General features: G+C 43.7%; 1 protein-coding gene and 1 long non-coding RNA gene across 16 annotated transcripts in view; one reads left to right on the forward strand and one right to left on the reverse strand.

The window, feature by feature from the left end:
• Positions 1-19272, reverse strand: part of LOC147839797 (uncharacterized) — a 516604-nt gene that overhangs the window by 54513 nt on the left and 442819 nt on the right. The gene's annotated exons all lie outside the window — the stretch shown is intronic.
• The window catches only part of myo5aa (myosin VAa), a 164030-nt gene that overhangs the window by 41589 nt on the left and 103169 nt on the right, over positions 1-19272 (forward strand). For 11 of the 15 annotated variants that reach the window (XR_015515196.1, XR_015515197.1, XR_015515194.1 and 8 more), the window contains exons 3-5: positions 11443-11614; positions 14079-14223; positions 18074-18230. Coding sequence is in view for 9 of the 15 variants with exons in the window: in XM_087293353.1 (XP_087149479.1) it covers positions 11443-11614; positions 14079-14223; positions 18074-18230 (474 nt within the window). In the remaining 6 variants the exon portion in view is untranslated. Of the gene's footprint in view, positions 1-11442; positions 11615-14078; positions 14224-17916; positions 17989-18073; positions 18231-19272 lie in introns of those variants that run through there. The other 4 variants (XR_015515198.1, XR_015515199.1, XM_087293359.1 and 1 more) reach the window with 1 other exon arrangement.

Below are 19272 nucleotides of genomic sequence, written 5' to 3' on the forward strand. Positions count from 1 at the left end.
GGGTAGAATGTTTTGACAGACCTGCCCATCCTGACCATAGCCTTGAGAGCCCGTCGGCGTTTCCGTGGGAGGCCCCGGCTCGATGTTGAACAGTGAAGTTGTAATCCTGGAGCGACAGGAACCATCTGGTGACTCGAGCGTTGTTATTTTTCGCTGTTGACATCCATTGTAGTGGAGCGTGGTCGGTCACCAGGGTGAATCTTCTGCCAAGTAAGTAATACCTGAGCTCCAGGATTGCCCACTTGATCGCCAGGGCCTCTTTCTCTACCGTGGCGTACCGGGTCTCTGCAGGGGTAAGCTTCCGACTCACGTACATGATGGGGTGTTCTTCATCGCCGTGGACCTGGGAGAGGACCGCGCCCAGGCCCGAGTCGGAAGCGTCTGTCTGAAGAATGAAGGGGCAGCCAAAGTCAGGTGCGTGCAGTACCGGTGAGGATGTTAGTGCAGTCTTCAGGGCTTGAAACGCGCCATCTGCTTCTCTGCTCCATTGTATCCTCTCTGGCTGCCCCTTTCTGGTCAGGTCTGTCAAAGGGCTGGCTATGGATGAGAAATTGGGAATGAAACATCTATAGTAGCCCGCTAACCCCAGAAATGCACGTACCTGGGTCTTTGTGGTGGGTTGTGGAGTTTCTTGTAGTGCTCTGATCTTGTTCTGTTGTGGCTGTATGAGACCTCTACCGATGTGGAAACCGAGGTATTTGGCTTCTGCTAGACCCAGGTGGCATTTCTTGGGATTAGCTGTGAGCCCAGCCCTACGAAGATCAAGGAGCACCCTCCGCAACCAGGATAGATGTTCTTCCCATGACTCGGAGTGGACGATTAGGTCGTCGAGGTATGCTGCTGCATACGGCTGGTGGGGTCTCAGCAGGATGTCCATCATACGCTGGAATGTTGCTGGAGCCCCGTGGAGCCCGAAGGGAAGAACCCGGTATTGCCAGTGCCCACCGGGAGTGGAGAAGGCGGTTTTCTCCTTGGCGCTTTCACTTAGTGGTAGTTGCCAGTAGCCTTTGGTGAGGTCGATCGTGGATATGAATCGGGCTCCACCCAGCCGATCCAGCAGCTCGTCCACCCGAGGCATGGGGTACCCGTCGAATTTGGAAATTTCGTTCAGCTTCCTGAAGTCATTGCAGAAGCGGAGGGTGCCATCGGGTTTGGGGACCATCACTATGGGGCTGGACCATGGGCTACGAGATGGTTCGATGATTCCCAATTTCCTCATCTTTTGGATCTCCTCGTTGATAGCCAGCCGGCGAGCTTCTGGTACTCGATAAGGCCTCTGCCGGACGATGGTGCCAGGTGGGGTGATGATGTCGTGCTGGATGATGGTGGTTCGGCCCGGTTTCTCTGAGAACACATCCCTGAACTGACCGACCAAGGCTTGCAGCTCCGCCTTCTGATTTGGTGAGAGTTGCTCACCTATATGGACAACGGGAGAAGTTTCTTCTGAGAAGGCAACTAGATGACCTGGAGCTGCAACCCATTTCTTCATCAAGTTGATGTGGTAAAGTTGTTCTTCTCTTCTTCGTCCCGGCTGACGGACTCGATAGTTTACCGGCCCTACCCTTTCTACCACTGTATATGGCCCCTTCCAGGATGCCAAAAACTTTGAGGTGGTGGTAGGTATCAGGATCATTACCTTGTCCCCTGGGTGGAACTCTCTGGGTTGGGCGGGCCGGTTATATAATCTCTGTTGGGCGCGCTGGGCTTCAGTCAGATGTTGCTTGACGATGGGCATGACTTTCTCTATTCGTTCTCTCATGTCCCGCACGTGCTCAATTACTGACCGTTGTGGGGCTGGCTCTTGTTCCCAAGCTTGACGAGCCACATCCAATAGCCCTCGTGGTTGGCGGCCGAACAGCAGTTCAAATGGTGTAAAACCTGTAGATCCTTGGGGAACTTCTCTGATCCCGAAAAGCACGTACGGGATCATGAGGTCCCAGTCGCGCCCATCCTCTGCCACCACCCTGCGGAGCATCTGCTTCAGCGTCTTGTTAAAGCGCTCCACCAAGCCATCAGTCTGCGGATGATAAACAGAGGTTTTTATTTGCTTTACCTTTAGGAGGCGGCAGAGGTCTGCCATCAACCGGGACATGAATGGGGTGCCCTGGTCGGTCAGTATCTCTGCTGGTATTCCTACTCGGCTGCATAATAAAAACAGCTCCTTAGCGATTGCCGATGACGTGGCTTTTCTCAGAGGGATCGCTTCTGGATATCTGGTGGCGTAGTCGAGGATGACAAGGATGTGTTCATGTCCCCGGGCCGACTTCGGCAAAGGCCCTATCAAGTCCATGCCAATGCGGTTGAAGGGCACCTCAATGATGGGTAATGGTATCAGAGGGCTGGGGGGTGGTCGTTGGGGAGACGTTCTTTGGCAGATGTCGCATGCCTGACAATACCTCTTTACTTCTCCATCCAACCCGGGCCAGTGGAAACGATCTCTGATCCTTTTGATCGTGTTGGCTGCTCCTAGGTGTCCTGCCATCGGGTGAGTATGTGCCAGTTCCAGAACAGTCTCCCTTTTGGTCCTCGGGACGACCAATAGCGTCTTCGTTTCCCCCCGCCTCTCTGCGACACAGTACAGCAGACTATTTTGCACAATAAAATGTGGGAGGGGGTGAGGGCTGGGAAACCGTTCGTTACCGTCTATGATCCGGACTTGTGGCCAGCAGTGCTTCAACGTTTCATCTTCACGCTGTGCTCTCCCGAAATCGCCACCTGCGGTAATCTGTTGGAAAAGATCATAGTACAGGTTAGCCGATGATGACTCACCCCCTCTGTCGCTCTCGGTGGCCATCAGCGCTGTTTGGCGGTCCCGTTGAGCCCGTCCCTTGCTGTTCTTCTTTGCCCGAGCCGATCGAGCCTGATGGTGGGTGAGGAGATCATCGAACCCCGGCCAGTCTCTGCCCAAAAGGAGGGGTACTGGAAGATCTGGGACCACTCCTACTTCGATGCGCCAGCTTCCCGACTTCGTCGCTATGGTGACTCTTTGGGCGGGTACGTGGCGGGTATCACCGTGTATGCATGTAATCGGGATTCGACCTTTCCCTTCTTGATGGTATTTTAATGTGTTTGGGTGGACCAGTGTTATTGCACTTCCTGTATCCAGTGTGGCCGTCTGTGTTTTCCCGTCTAAACATACTTTTCGGGTGGGAGCTTCGGGAGGGACGTTGCGGTGTACCACGCACCCTGCCGTCCAGGCCGGGGCCGAGAGTGTTGTTGGCTCTGTGGGCATCGGCTCGTCGACTGGGCTGGGGACCGCCGGTCTGCTGCCTGGTCGTGTTGTGCCCTCCACCGGTCGCCATGGCGCATTTACCCTCCGGGGTGGCAGAGCCGCTCTCTCCCCAGTCTCCCGGGCCACATGAGCTTCCGCCAGCTCCACCGCCTCCACCAAAGCGGCCAGCGAGTCGGGGTTCCTCATGCTGGTAAGTGTGTGGAGCCGTCTGGGTAGCGCCCTCATCATCTTTTCAATGACTACTTTCTCAGCGACCTAGACTGCGGTTGGATCTCCTCCCAGTAACCATAATCTTCCCAATCTGGATAAGTTGGCTGCTTGGGTCCGAACCGGCTGTTTGTCATCATAGGACCACTGAGAAAATTGTTGTGCTGCGCTTATATTGGAGAGTCCCATTCTGGCGAGTATCTCCCTTTTTTAATGCTTTATAGTCGTCATTTTTCGGTGTCTCTAATGCGAAATAAGCTCTTTGAGCTTCTCCAGTCAGGAATGGCGCTAACATCCTCGCCCAACTTTCCTTCGGCCATCTCTCTCTTTCCGCAATTACCTCAAAGGTGTGCAGGTAAGCATCAATATCATCCAGGTCGCTGAGTTTTGTGATAAATCTATGGGCGCTCACCTCAGAGAACTGGCTGGAACCGGCCGCTTGGCGGAGCTGTTGTTCCATACGGTCTTGTCTGGCGGTGAGTTGTTCAGTTATTACTTGTTGTCTTCTTGAGATTTCCGCTAGATGGCGTACTACCTCTTCGATCGACATGACTCAGGAGGGGATGACAGCCGAGTAAGAGAGCGTGAGTGAGAGAGAGAGCGGATGCCTGTCTGTAAACAGAAGAAAAACAGAGAAAATTCAGTGGTTACTTCTTCTTACTGGTAAGTGCTGAATTTTTTTCCCTCTGAAAAAGCGCGCATTCTCCACCAGTTGTAGCGAGGCAGAGGGAAAACAGCGGCACAACAGGATGAGTTTACAGACAAGTCCCTGGAGGGTGCTTTATTTACAACGTGAATGTGATGTACAAGGTGCTCTTCTTTAGGGTGAGGTGCTCTGGTGCTCCGGGAAGTAGGTGAAGGACAGTGAGTAGTCGGGTGAAGGATCGTCACGAGCTGGAGTCCGCTAAGGAGAGACAGAGAGACAAGCATTAGCACAGGGAGTCATAGAATGAATGAAGCTCATCTTCTCCTGGCGTAGGTTGGGCTTATATGTCTCTCGGCTTGATGCGCTCTAGCTGTGATCGATCCTGACTTGATGATGGTCCAGCTGGGTGAAATTAGCGACCAGGGCGACGTGGCAAATAATCGCTCGCTACAATATATATATACATACACACACACACACACACACACACACACACACACACACATATATATATATATATATATATATATATATATATATATATATATATATGATTATTTCAGATAATATATATATATTGTAGCGAGGCAGAGGGAAAACAGCGGCACAACAGGATGAGTTTACAGACAAGTCCCCGGAGGGTGCTTTATTTACAAAGTGAATGTGCTGTAAAAAGGTGCTCTTCTTTAGGGTGAGGTGCTCTGGTGCTCCGGGAAGTAGGTGAAGGACGGTGAGTAGTCGGGTGCAGGATCGTCACGAGCTGGAGTCCGCTAAGGAGAGACAGAGAGACAAGCATTAGCACAGGGAGTCATAGAATGAATGAAGCTCATCTTCTCCTGGCGTAGGTTGGGCTTATATGTCTCTCGGCTTGATGCGCTCCAGCTGTGATCGATCCTGACTTGATGATGGTCCAGCTGGGTGAAATTAGCGACCAGGGCGACGTGGCAAATAATCGCTCGCTACATTCCCCCCCCCCCTTAGCGTCGTCCTGGTCCTGGGTGTTCTGCGGAGGAAAGGTAGAGTATTTAGAGGGGGGGTAGAATGTTTTGACAGACCTGCCCATCCTGACCATAGCCTTGAGAGCCCGTCGGCGTTTCCGTGGGAGGCCCCGGCTCGATGTTGAACAGTGAAGTTGTAATCCTGGAGCGACAGGAACCATCTGGTGACTCGAGCGTTGTTATTTTTCGCTGTTGACATCCATTGTAGTGGAGCGTGGTCGGTCACCAGGGTGAATCTTCTGCCAAGTAAGTAATACCTGAGCTCCAGGATTGCCCACTTGATCGCCAGGGCCTCTTTCTCTACCGTGGCGTACCGGGTCTCTGCAGGGGTAAGCTTCCGACTCACGTACATGATGGGGTGTTCTTCATCGCCGTGGACCTGGGAGAGGACCGCGCCCAGGCCCGAGTCGGAAGCGTCTGTCTGAAGAATGAAGGGGCAGCCAAAGTCAGGTGCGTGCAGTACCGGTGAGGATGTTAGTGCAGTCTTCAGGGCTTGAAACGCGCCATCTGCTTCTCTGCTCCATTGTATCCTCTCTGGCTGCCCCTTTCTGGTCAGGTCTGTCAAAGGGCTGGCTATGGATGAGAAATTGGGAATGAAACATCTATAGTAGCCCGCTAACCCCAGAAATGCACGTACCTGGGTCTTTGTGGTGGGTTGTGGAGTTTCTTGTAGTGCTCTGATCTTGTTCTGTTGTGGCTGTATGAGACCTCTACCGATGTGGAAACCGAGGTATTTGGCTTCTGCTAGACCCAGGTGGCATTTCTTGGGATTAGCTGTGAGCCCAGCCCTACGAAGATCAAGGAGCACCCTCCGCAACCGGGATAGATGTTCTTCCCATGACTCGGAGTGGACGATTAGGTCGTCGAGGTATGCTGCTGCATACGGCTGGTGGGGTCTCAGCAGGATGTCCATCATACGCTGGAATGTTGCTGGAGCCCCGTGGAGCCCGAAGGGAAGAACCCGGTATTGCCAGTGCCCACCGGGAGTGGAGAAGGCGGTTTTCTCCTTGGCGCTTTCACTTAGTGGTAGTTGCCAGTAGCCTTTGGTGAGGTCGATCGTGGATATGAATCGGGCTCCACCCAGCCGATCCAGCAGCTCGTCCACCCGAGGCATGGGGTACCCGTCGAATTTGGAAATTTCGTTCAGCTTCCTGAAGTCATTGCAGAAGCGGAGGGTGCCGTCGGGTTTGGGGACCATCACTATGGGGCTGGACCACGGGCTACGAGATGGTTCGATGATTCCCAATTTCCTCATCTTTTGGATCTCATCGTTGATAGCCAGCCGGCGAGCTTCTGGTACTCGATAAGGCCTCTGCCGGACGATGGTGCCAGGTGGGGTGATGATGTCGTGCTGGATGATGGTGGTTCGGCCCGGTTTCTCTGAGAACACATCCCTGAACTGACCGACCAAGGCTTGCAGCTCCGCCTTCTGATTCGGTGAGAGTTGCTCACCTATATGGACAATGGGAGAAGTTTCTTCTGAGAAGGCAACTAGATGACCTGGAGCTGCAACCCATTTCTTCATCAAATTGATGTGGTAAAGTTGTTCTTCTCTTCTTCGTCCCGGCTGACGGACTCGATAGTTTACCGGCCCTACCCTTTCTACCACTGTATATGGCCCCTTCCAAGAGGCCAAGAACTTCGAGGTGGTGGTAGGTATCAGGATCATTACTTTGTCCCCTGGTTGGAACTCTCTGGGTTGGGCGGGCCGGTTATATAATCGCTGTTGGGCGCGCTGGGCTTCGGTCAGATGTTGCTTGACAATGGGCATGACTTTCTCTATACGTCCTCTCATGTCCCGTACGTGCTCAATCACTGACCGTTGTGGGGCTGGCTCTTGCTCCCAAGCTTGACGAGCCACGTCCAATAGCCCTCGTGGTTGACGGCCGAACAGCAATTCAAAAGGTGTAAAACCTGTAGATCCTTGGGGAACTTCTCTGATCCCGAAAAGCACGTACGGGATCATGAGGTCCCAGTCGCGCCCATCCTCTGCCACCACCCTGCGGAGCATCTGCTTCAGCGTCTTGTTAAAGCGCTCCACCAAGCCATCAGTCTGCGGATGATAAACAGAGGTTTTTATTTGCTTTACCTTTAGGAGGCGGCAGAGGTCTGCCATCAACCGGGACATGAATGGGGTGCCCTGGTCGGTCAGTATCTCTGCTGGTATTCCTACTCGGCTGCACAATAAAAACAGCTCTTTAGCGATTGCCGATGACGTGGCTTTTCTCAGAGGTATCGCTTCTGGATATCTGGTGGCGTAGTCGAGGATGACAAGGATGTGTTCATGTCCCCGGGCCGACTTCGGCAAAGGCCCTATCAAGTCCATGCCAATGCGGTTGAAGGGCACCTCAATGATGGGTAATGGTATCAGAGGGCTGGGGGGTGGTCGTTGGGGAGACGTTCTTTGGCAGATGTCACATGCCTGACAATACCTCTTGACTTCTCCATCCAACCCGGGCCAGTGGAAACGATCTCTAATCCTTTTGATCGTGTTGGCTGCTCCTAGATGTCCTGCCATCGGGTGAGTATGTGCCAGTTCCAGAACCGTCTCCCTTTTGGTCCTCGGGACGACCAATAGCGTCTTCGTTTCCCCCCGCCTCTCTGCGACACAGTACAGCAGACCATTTTGTACAATAAAATGTGGGAGGGGGTGAGGGCTGGGAAACCGTTCGTTACCGTCTATGATCCGGACTTGTGGCCAGCAGTGCTTCAACGTTTCATCTTCACGCTGTGCTCTCCCGAAATCGCCACCTGCGGTAATCTGTTGAAAAAGATCATAGTACAGGTTAGCCGATGATGACTCACCCCCTCTGTCGCTCTCGGTGGCCATCAGCGCTGTTTGGCGGTCCCGTTGAGCCCGTCCCTTGCTGTTCTTCTTTGCCCGAGCCGATCGAGCCTGATGGTGGGTGAGGAGATCATCGAACCCCGGCCAGTCTCTGCCCAGAAGAAGGGGTACAGGAAGATCTGGAACCACTCCTACTTCGATGCGCCAGCTTCCCGACTTAGTCGCTATAGTGACTCTTTGGGCGGGTACGTGGCGGGTATCACCGTGTATGCATGTAATCGGGATTCGACCTTTCCCTTCTTGATGGTATTTTAACGTGTTTGGGTGGACCAGTGTTATTGCACTTCCTGTATCCAGTGTGGCCGTCTGTGTTTTCCCGTCTAAACATACTTTTCGGGTGGGAGCTTCGGGAGGGATGTTGCGATGTACCACGCACCCTGCCGTCCAGGCCGGGGCCGAGAGTGTTGTTGGCTCTGTGGGCATCGGCTCGTCGACTGGGCTGGGGACCGCCGGTCTGCTGCCTGGTCGTGTTGTGCCCTCCACCGGTCGCCATGGCGCATTTACCCTCCGGGGTGGCAGAGCCGCTCTCTCCCCAGTCTCCCGGGCCACATGAGCTTCCGCCAGCTCCACCGCCTCCACCAAAGCGGCCAGCGAGTCGGGGTTCCTCATGCTGGTAAGTGTGCGGAGCCGTCTGGGTAGCGCCCTCATCATCTTTTCAATGACTACTTTCTCAGCGACCTGGACTGCGGTTGGATCTCCTCCCAGTAACCATAATCTTCCCAATCTGGATAAGTTGGCTGCTTGGGTCCGAACCGGCTGTTTGTCATCATAGGACCACTGAGAAAATTGTTGTGCTGCGCTTATATTGGAGAGTCCCATTCTGGCGAGTATCTCCTTTTTTAATGCTTTATAGTCGTCATTTTTCGGTGTCTCTAATGCGAAATAAGCTCTTTGAGCTTCTCCAGTCAGGAATGGCGCTAGCATCCTCGCCCAACTTTCCTTCGGCCATCTCTCTCTTTCCGCAATTACCTCAAAGGTGTGCAGGTAAGCATCAATATCATCCAGGTCGCTGAGTTTTGTGATAAATCTATGGGCGCTCACCTCAGAGAACTGGCTGGAACCGGCCGCTTGGCGGAGCTGTTGTTCCATACGGTCTTGTCTGGCGGTGAGTTGTTCAGTTATCACTTGTTGTCTTCTTGAGATTTCCGCTAGATGGCGTACTACCTCTTCGATCGACATGACTCAGGAGGGGATGACAGCCGAGTAAGAGAGCGTGAGTGAGAGAGAGAGCGGATGCCTGTCTGTAAACAGAAGAAAAACAGAGAAAATTCAGTGGTTACTTCTTCTTACTGGTAAGTGCTGAATTTTTTTCCCTCTGAAAAAGCGCGCATTCTCCACCAGTTGTAGCGAGGCAGAGGGAAAACAGCGGCACAACAGGATGAGTTTACAGACAAGTCCCCGGAGGGTGCTTTAATTACAAAGTGAATGTGCTGTAAAAAGGTGCTCTTCTTTAGGGTGAGGTGCTCTGGTGCTCCGGGAAGTAGGTGAAGGACGGTGAGTAGTCGGGTGCAGGATCGTCACGAGCTGGAGTCCGCTAAGGAGAGACAGAGAGACAAGCATTAGCACAGGGAGTCATAGAAGGAATGAAGCTCATCTTCTCCTGGCGTAGGTTGGGCTTATATGTCTCCCGGCTTGATGAGCTCCAGCTGTGATCGATCCTGACTTGATGATGGTCCAGCTGGGTGAAATTAGCGACCAGGGCGACGTGGCAAATAATCGCTCGCTACAATATATATATATATATATATATATATATATATATATATATATATATATATATATATATATAATATTATACACACACACACACACACACACACACACACACACACACACACACACATATATATATATGTATATACACACACACACACACACACACACACACACACACACACACACACATATATATATATATATATATATATATATATATATATATATATATATATATATATATATATATATATATATAGTTGAAGTTGAAATATTAGCTCCCTGAATTATTAGCCCCCCCCTTTTCAAAACACTTCTATACAGCTTAAAGTGATATTTAAAGGCTTAACTAGGTTGATTAGGTTAACTAGGCAGGTTAGGGTAATCAGGCAAGTTATTGTAAAACAATGGTTTGTTCTGTAGACTATTGAAATAAATAGCCTAAAGGGGCTAATAATTGTATCCTTAAAATTGTGTTTTCAAAATTAATAACTGCCAAAACTTAATTATTAAATAAAATTAATAGCTGCCGAACTAGCTGAAATAAAACAAGTCAGTGTACTGTGTATATATATATATACATTCTTTTTTCTAATGGCTGTATTACCTCATTGCACAGATTTATAACCCATCAATAATTAACATTTTATTAAATGCACATTCAGAGTTTTTCATATCATGAAAGGTAATATTAACTGGCACTGTCAAGTTTCATAAAGGTAAAAAAAAATGTGCATATCAGATTTAAGTCACAAACTAATTAGATGTGAGACAGACCTAAAATTAGGTCTTCATTAAATAAAAACCTTCCATTTATTGTAGCCCTTCAAATGATTGTTCATTAGAGATTTTGTCCTGTGGAGCTTAAAGTTTTTTTTTTAGCAAAATGTTTAATTTTTTTGGGATATATTATTAGAGTTATTGATAGTTAATTCCGCCATGGAATGCAATATTGTTTTAAAGTAATACGCAATAAGAAATAAAGTAATTATGCATTTTACAATCCAGGCTTTACTCTTTAGAAATGCGAGTTTATATCTTACAGTTGACATTAATAATCATTTTTCTTTGTTTTCTCATAATTGGGACTTTAGACTCACAATTGCAAGTTTGTGTCTCGCAATTCTGAAAGAAATGGGGTTTAGTTTAAGCAACAGTTCACATTATTAACAACTGGTTTGTTACCTGCCTATTATTAAGATATTAACTGTTTATTAGTACTTACAAATTATGATATACATTCCTATTTATACCTAATACCCAACCCAACTATACTTTGCTTTTAATAAGTTTATTGAGCTTAGGTAATGGTTTGATATTAGAACATATTGTCCCTTAAAATAGCGTGTGACCAAAATGTAATTGCGTAAGATTATTAAGATTGTATGATATAAAAAAAATCTGAATTGTGATAGGAATTATTGCAATTACAGTATCTTTTGTTCATTTCATGGCAGAAAGAAGCTTTCACAATAAATAAATGGTAGCCAAACTCCACGAACATTCTACTAAACATCTTCTTCTATGCTTCACAGAAGAAAGAAAGTCATTGGGAATGACATGAGGGTGAACAAATGATGACATAATTATATATTTCTTGCTGTGACATTTCAAATCCAGCCTTTAGAAATGCCCGAGAAGTCAGTGAAGTCATAATGGCATTAGTTCTCCTGTGCCTTGTGACTGGTCGCAACAAATCAGTTTTGAATATCCCGAAGCATGAATGAGTCAATTTCCCAGTCATAAAAAAATGGTATCCCTTCAAAACACAATCTGTGTTGTGAATTGTGTTATTCAGGACCTGGAGTTTAAATTGGACCCCAAGACGAACAACTTGCCACACCTGCGTAACCCAGATATCCTGGTGGGAGAAAATGACCTGACTGCTCTCAGCTACCTTCATGAACCTGCTGTGTTACACAACCTGAAAGTACGCTTCATCGACTCCAAGCTCATCTACACATACTGCGGTAAATAAAAAAGAATTAATCACACACACACACACACACACACACACACACACACACACACACACACACGGACTACTGTATACAGAACTTCTATCCTCCTACTCCAACCCTACACTGTAAATAAATGCTGCGTTACACACCATTTCTTAAAGGTGCTTTATGTAAGTTTTTGACTTCTCTTAAGCATAACAACATATCATAATAACATATCATAATAAGTTTGCAGATGTTTAAGAAACATGCTAAGTGAACATTCTGTTTATCTGAAAAACAATGCTAAAGTCAGATATTCTGCTTTGAAAGTGTGAGTTAAATGCCAGAACGTCTGCCATTATCTTAGTCCTTTTAACCCCCCAATGTCAGTTTATTCATTCAATCATTTTCTTTTCGGCTTAGTCCCTCTATTAATCTGGGGTCGCCACAGCGGAATGAACCGTTAACTTATCCAGAACGTTTTTACGCAGCGAATGCCCTTCCAGCCGCAACCCATCTTTGGGAAGCATCCACACACACTCATTCACACTCATACACTACGGACAATTTAGCCTACCCAATTACCCCATTCACCTCCATTTCAATTTCAGTCCAAACACATGTGGTACAGGTGAATTGGGTAGGCAAAATTGTTAATAATATCAAAATACAGCAGCCCTCACTCTCACATGCACTCCACCACGTCAGCACATTACTGGTGTGCTTGCATTGGCTCCCAGTTCAGTCCCGTATCATTTTTAAAACACTCACACTTGCATATAAAGCTCTACATCTTACCGCTTCTTCCTACATCTGTGACATTGGGCCCTATCGTACACCCGGCGCAAAGAGGCGCAAGGCGCGACACAATAGTTGTTTGCTAGTTTCAGCTTGGCGCAAGAGTCATTTTGACATTTTCCTCCACGCTGTTTAAATAGCAAATGCATCTGTGCTAATATGTGCGCCCATAGGTGTTCTGGTCTAAAAAGGGAGGCGTGTTGAGGCGCATTGCTGGCATGTTGCTATTTTGAGAAACTATAATAGATTTTTCAATAGACCAAAACAAAGCCGGCCTAGTGTCCAGCGCAGAGCTCGTTAGTTATGCGCTTCGTTTACACACTGCTTAATACACACGAGATGTAGAGCAATACGCAAATATCTTTACATATGAAAAATAATAAAAAATTAAGGATATATATAGGATATAATAAGGATATTTATAGGATATAAAGATAAAGGATTAAAATATTTCAAAACATTATTTTTTAGACTACATAAATATAAAAACCAAACTTTCATGCCTTCTTCATCTCGGTGAGCGTTTTCAGTTTATTTATAACAATTTGCTTTTGTATAATGGTATCATTATTAGCAGTATTATTTATTATATCCATATTTATATTTGTTTTATTAAAAACAAGCTTAGATTTGCCCACCTGTCAGGTTTCAGACCATATGGGGCACTGCATGTGTATTTGGATATAACTCAGTTTATTAATCACACTTCGTTATTATTGTTTATTTATTAATTTACTTGAAATTAGAACTGAATTTAGAAATAGTTTTGAAACAAATCTTTGCACTTAATAAACTAAATTAATTATTTATAGGCTAATTGACGTCTGTGGATACAAGGTTTCCCTATCCATGAGAGCGAAAGTGAAAGTAGATGAGAAAATAAATAGCCTTATCTCTCATTCTCGCACTTCAGATGCTCTGTTTAACTGTTTTCTTGCTAGTGAAATGCTCAGTTTTTCCACTTACACTTACTTTACGTCATGTAAATATTAAATGTGCTATGGCGCGACACAACTGGCTCTTAAAGGGAATGGGAGATGAGACTCTGATTGGTTTATTCTCAAAACACACCTATAACTCATTAAGAAAATAAGCTCAACCCTTTTAGACCATGTGTCACCGCGCAAAGCGAATTTTTCCATCCTTATATTTGCAGAAGTGGATTCTGAAACGCCCTGATTGCATTTGCGCCCTGCGCTTTGCACTTTGCACATGGTCAAAATAGAACCCATAGTCTCTCAGTACACACCCCATGGCTCCCTGCAATACTCTCAGCCTTTAACAACCACCTTGTAGACTAAAATCAATGGGGGAGAGAGCCATCTGTTTTGTTGTACCTAGGTTATGAAATACTCTCCCCTATTCTGTAAGAAATGCTTCTACACTAACTAGTTTTGAAGATGCTAAAAACTCATCTTTTTAAGACTGCATTTTTAGATTCTTGATTATTCTGTGTTTATATATTCAAACTTTTATTTATGTATACTTGTATTTTATTTCATGTTTGATTTCTCTTTTCTTCTTTGAGTCTTAGAAAAGCACTTTATAAATAAAATGCATTATTATGTATTATTATTATTATTATTTTTATTATTATTAATAACTGATGGTATGTTAATAGCGAGAACTAAACTTAAAATAAAATGCAACCAATGCACCTATTGAGTTTCTATTTTATATTTTTTTGACATAGGTATTGTTCTAGTCGCTATAAACCCTTATGAGACTCTTCCCATCTATGGAGCGGACATCATTAACGCATACAGTGGGCAGAACATGGGCGACATGGACCCTCACATCTTCGCAGTGGCTGAAGAAGCGTATAAGCAGATGGCCAGGTAAGTCTGAGTTGAAGTTTGTTAAACTGTCGCTACTTGCAAATATGTGAATGAAGACCTTTATGTACACCCGTTGATGGTTTCGTTGTTCGCCATTTAAAACTATTTTCAATTTTCATTTAAGCTCATTTGTACAATTGTTGAACTTCTAATTCATTTGTCTATGAGGGACTAGGAATATAAAACATCAGTAAACAATTAAACTAATTGCTCTATAAACCAGTGTGTTTATGACTATACAGTAAATAAAAATTACATAAGAAAAAAGCAGTTCCATAGTTGTTTTTACGGCTAAAAGACAATAGAAATGAATGAGACCACACTGTAAGAAATTGCTGTAAAATTTACAAGTGCACTGTACAGTTGACACAATTACAATTGTGCTTTAGCTTGTAAATTTGACAGTATAACTGGGAATTTTTACAATGTTACTGGCAAAATTTACAAGCGCACTTGTTGCTTTACGGCACAATTGTAATCGTTAATTTTCAGTGCACTTGTCAATTTTACAGTATTACTGGCAACCTAAATTACCAATAATGCTGTACAATTTACAGCAATTTTTTACAGTGCACAAGTCTCGAGACGATCGGGTTCATGTCCACTGTTTTGTGAAAGTTCAATAGATTTTGCAAAAATAACAACAGTAGTTATGCTCATGGGAGCTGTGTTTAGACAAATACTTAAATATGTGCTTCATAGTTTTTGTCCTCAAGAACACAACAAACACAAAACAAGAAAGAATAAAAAAAAAATGTGAGAGAGAATTTTATTATAGGCATGATTTTTGCAATTCAGCTTTGCAATTGTCAAGTCAAGTAATGTTTGTTGTTAGCCCCTCTCAATTATTAGTCCCCTTGTTTATTTTCCCCCCAATTTCTGTTTAACAGAAAGAAGGTTTTTTTTTTAGCACATTTCTAAACATAATAGTTTTAATACCTCATGTCTAATAACTGATTTAGTTATACCTTTGTCATGATGACAGTAAACAATATTTTACTAGATACTTTTTAAATATTTCTAAACAGCTTAAAGTGACAAGTGACAAAGGCTTAACTAGGCTAATTAGGATAACCAGGCAAGTTAGGGTAATACGGCAAATCATTGTATGACAGTGGTTTGTTCTGTAGACAGTTGAGAAAAAAATATAGCTTAAAGGGGCTAACAATATTGTCCCCAAACTGGTGTTTAAAAAATGTAAAACTGCTTTTATTCTAGCCGAAATAAAACAAATAAGACTTGCTCCAGAAGAAAAAAATATTATCAGACATACCATGAAAAATTTCCTTGCTCTGTTAAACATAATTTGATATATATATATATATATATATATATATATATATATATATATATATATATATATATATATATATATATATATATATATAAGTTGTTTTAAAAAGTTTAAATAAATAAATCAGAAGATAAAAGTATATAAAATATTGAAAATTAAAAATCTGTCAAACATCACTTAGTAAATATCTGAAAAAGAACTATAACATCACAGAACATAATAAATTATCTCTGATATAAATTCCATTTCACCCACATTTTTAAAATTGCATAATTTTAATGAATCATTTGGGCTACTGTGCTTAAAAGCAGTAAGCAGAACAGCACTGAGACTTTTCCTTTTTTTGTGTTACTATATGAGTATTTCTGGCTTTACTGTGTTAATGTCACATAACATTCACTATAATCTTCAGTGTTCAATCCAAAGGGAAGGTTTGTAGGTCAGGATGTTGCAGCCCAGCCAAAAATAGACACGCCATGGTTCTGTTTCACTCTCTCGTTTTTCTTGGATCTCGTGTTCCTTTTTTGTGGAGCTGTGAGGTCTGAAATTTTGTATCAATCAGTTAATGTCTATTGGCTCTGGGTTCAGACTGCACAATATTTTGTCTGTTACTGTTGTCTGTCACTGTGTCAGATTAGGTGGTTTTGACTTTCATAATAGGTCAGTTCTGTCATTAACTTGAAGTCATTGAGTCAAGTTTAGAACTTCTAGAAATAAAAGTGTGAAAAAAAACCCAAAAACAATCTTGTCGGAAATTAAGGCGAAAAGTCCTACATGATGGTAATAGTTTGACTGCTGTGTTTACTTCAATATAGCCACTAATATATGCTAATATCTATATATCAAAGCTAATATCAATATTGGCACTAATATCTCCACGTCTTAATTCCATTTCTGTTTAGATCAGTTATGACTTTAGTCGGATTGAGGTAATCAAAAATCGCTGTTTGGAGCTTATGCAGGCCTTCAGTTCAATATTCATATGTAATTGAATAAACAGCTAGTAAACACAAGTACATCTTATTGAACATCATTTATTTTCATCACCAATTGTCATAATAGAGAACAGGGGCTTTGCTAGACATAAAGCTCTACTGGTGCACACCCCCCCCCTCCCTAAAAAAATTATATATGCAAATATTTTTTCCTTATATATATATATATATATATATATATATATATATATATATATATATATATATATATATATATATATATATATATATATATATATATGCTAAATCTAATTAGAAAACAACATAGAGACACAACTGGAGTGATATGCTAAGACCATTTAAGAAATATTTAGCATGAACAATAATTTCATATGAATTACTTCATGCAGACAATTTTATAGAATACAAAAAAAAAATAATAATTATCTATTTGTCTTGGACTTGGCAGAGAATAATGTTTATGGAGCCTTACCTCCCTGACTTCATACAAACCTCTTTTTTACTTCATACAAAAAATCTATCAGGAGGCATGCTTAACAGCAGCATCACATAATTGAAACTTTAGTTTTGTCGACTTGCAAAACTCACTGCGTGCCATCACCTTCGCATTAAAGGCCGGTCGGTTTCATAACGCATGAGGGGCGTGTGAGCAGCAAGTAGTTGTTTTCAGCGTGCGTGTTAACAACCGAGACTCACCGGGAGAAGAGTGACGCGTCAAGCAGGGTCCAGCAGTAGCCCTGTGTGTGGCATCCGCACCCGGGTATAGTTCTGACCACATGCAGAGATGCGTCACTTTGCTTTTTGATTAAACTACATTGCTTTTACCAGTGTTAGTTCGGTTGCACATAGTGAATTACCACTTTCCAATTGCCACAGATTACCACTCTTAATAAATACACATTTTATATGAAGTAAATTAAATCTCAAAGCATTTACTGGGGCACTGGCGATTTTTACTGGGGCATGTGCCCCAGTAAATTAGGTCTAGCGGCGCACCTGGTAGAAAAAACATGTGAGTATCCAAATAACAGAGAGAAAATTCAATTGAGTTTATCTGTATAGCAATTTTTACAATAGTTAGAAGATAGTTCACAGCTTTACAATAGTTGCACATTATTATGTTACAGTCCACATCAGTGTGTATAATACATTATCATTGAAGTTTATTTGTGTAATGCTTGCTCTAAGCATTTGTGTTGTCCTCGAAAAACCCAAAAGTGGACTTTAATTTGCACAATTTGCCCTTCTAGAACAGGGGTGCTCAATCCTGTTCCTGGAGATCTACCTTCCTGTAGATTTCAGTTGCTACCCATTTCAAACACACCTGCCTGTAATTATCAAGTGCTGTTCAGGTCCTAATTAATTGGTTCAGGTGTGTCTGATCAGGGTGAGAGCTGTGTTTTGCAGGAAGGTAGATCTCCAGGAACAGGATTGAGCAGCCCTGTTCTAGAAGCTTCAATTCCATAGTCTTGCTTTTGATTCACCATGTTCAAAATCTGCATGGTTAAAAATAAAGTAATTATAAAAATAATTTACATGTACCTTGAACATATTCTGTTTTCCTTCTGTTTAACTAATTTCATCATTTCATATCTTTCAGGGATGAGAGGAATCAGTCTATTATTGTAAGTGGAGAATCTGGAGCGGGAAAAACGGTTTCGGCCAAATACGCCATGCGTTACTTTGCCACAGTCAGTGGATCTGCCAGCGAAGCCAACGTGGAGGAGAAAGTTCTGGCATCCAATCCCATAATGGAGGTGAGTTTCTCCATTATCACTTCATCTGTGTGTGCTCTCCTGGAACGAGTGCTGAGATTTGGGCTGTTTGTTTTCACGAAGGCCTTTAATAATGCAGACATTCATATCTCAGAGAGCCAAACCCTTTGGGCTGAGAGACTAAAAGCTGTTCACCAGCTGGAAGCAAGTGTCTCGTACTAAACGTTAAATTCGTCCTTCACTATGTAGTCATCATTTCCCTAGGGCTCAGGAGGGAGAGTAGTGTGTGTTTTTGAGTGCACAGATTGTGTAAATTTAGCATTAGCATTAAGCTTATATGACTTTCTCTGCTGTTCTCAGATATATAAAAGCAGACAGCATGTTTTGGAAATTAGCTCCAGCATAGTCAAGCATCATGGGAACTCTAGGCTCGAAGGCTGCTACAGAAGTTAAGTGGCATAATTATGATTATGAAATGTTTATGAGACCTTGTTTTGGCTGAATTCAAAAGCTGCATTCCATGTAAGCTTCACAATGCTATCCATGCATTTTGGTAAGCTCAATGAAAATATGAACTTTTTAAAGTGAAAGTTATATTGTCCTTTTTCCCTCATATCGTGATGTACATCCACTTGAAACTGTCAAGTGGCGCCATCCTTTGGGAACCACTTTAGATGGGTGTTGCTAACAAAATGGAAGAAGATTAAGGAATAGATGAAGGCGGAGCAAAAAACAAGACATGTCCTGATAGCCTCTCCCAAAAGGGATTTCATAAAGAAGTGAAGGAAAGTTGTTTCAAGAGGGAGGAGAAGAATATTATATTTGGTTAAAGATTCTGAGGGGCAAATGAGGGATTTGTACAAAATAATGAAAAGCACAGATACAATTATTTATAACAAGAACTACTACATACAAGTTGAGCTTTATTGTTGTTTCGCTACTTGTTTGTACACACAGAGGAATGAAATGATCACAAACAGCACATGTTAAGTATACACAAGTTGGTAATTGGAAATTGAGGAGATTTCTTTCTCCATTTTGTACTATTGAATTGTCTTTGATCTGTGAAGATCTTCAAGACACA

The sequence above is a fragment of the Danio rerio genome, chromosome 18 (assembly GCF_052040795.2).
Source record: "Danio rerio strain M-AB ecotype USA chromosome 18, GRCz13ab, whole genome shotgun sequence".
Lineage (NCBI taxonomy): Eukaryota > Metazoa > Chordata > Actinopteri > Cypriniformes > Danionidae > Danio > Danio rerio.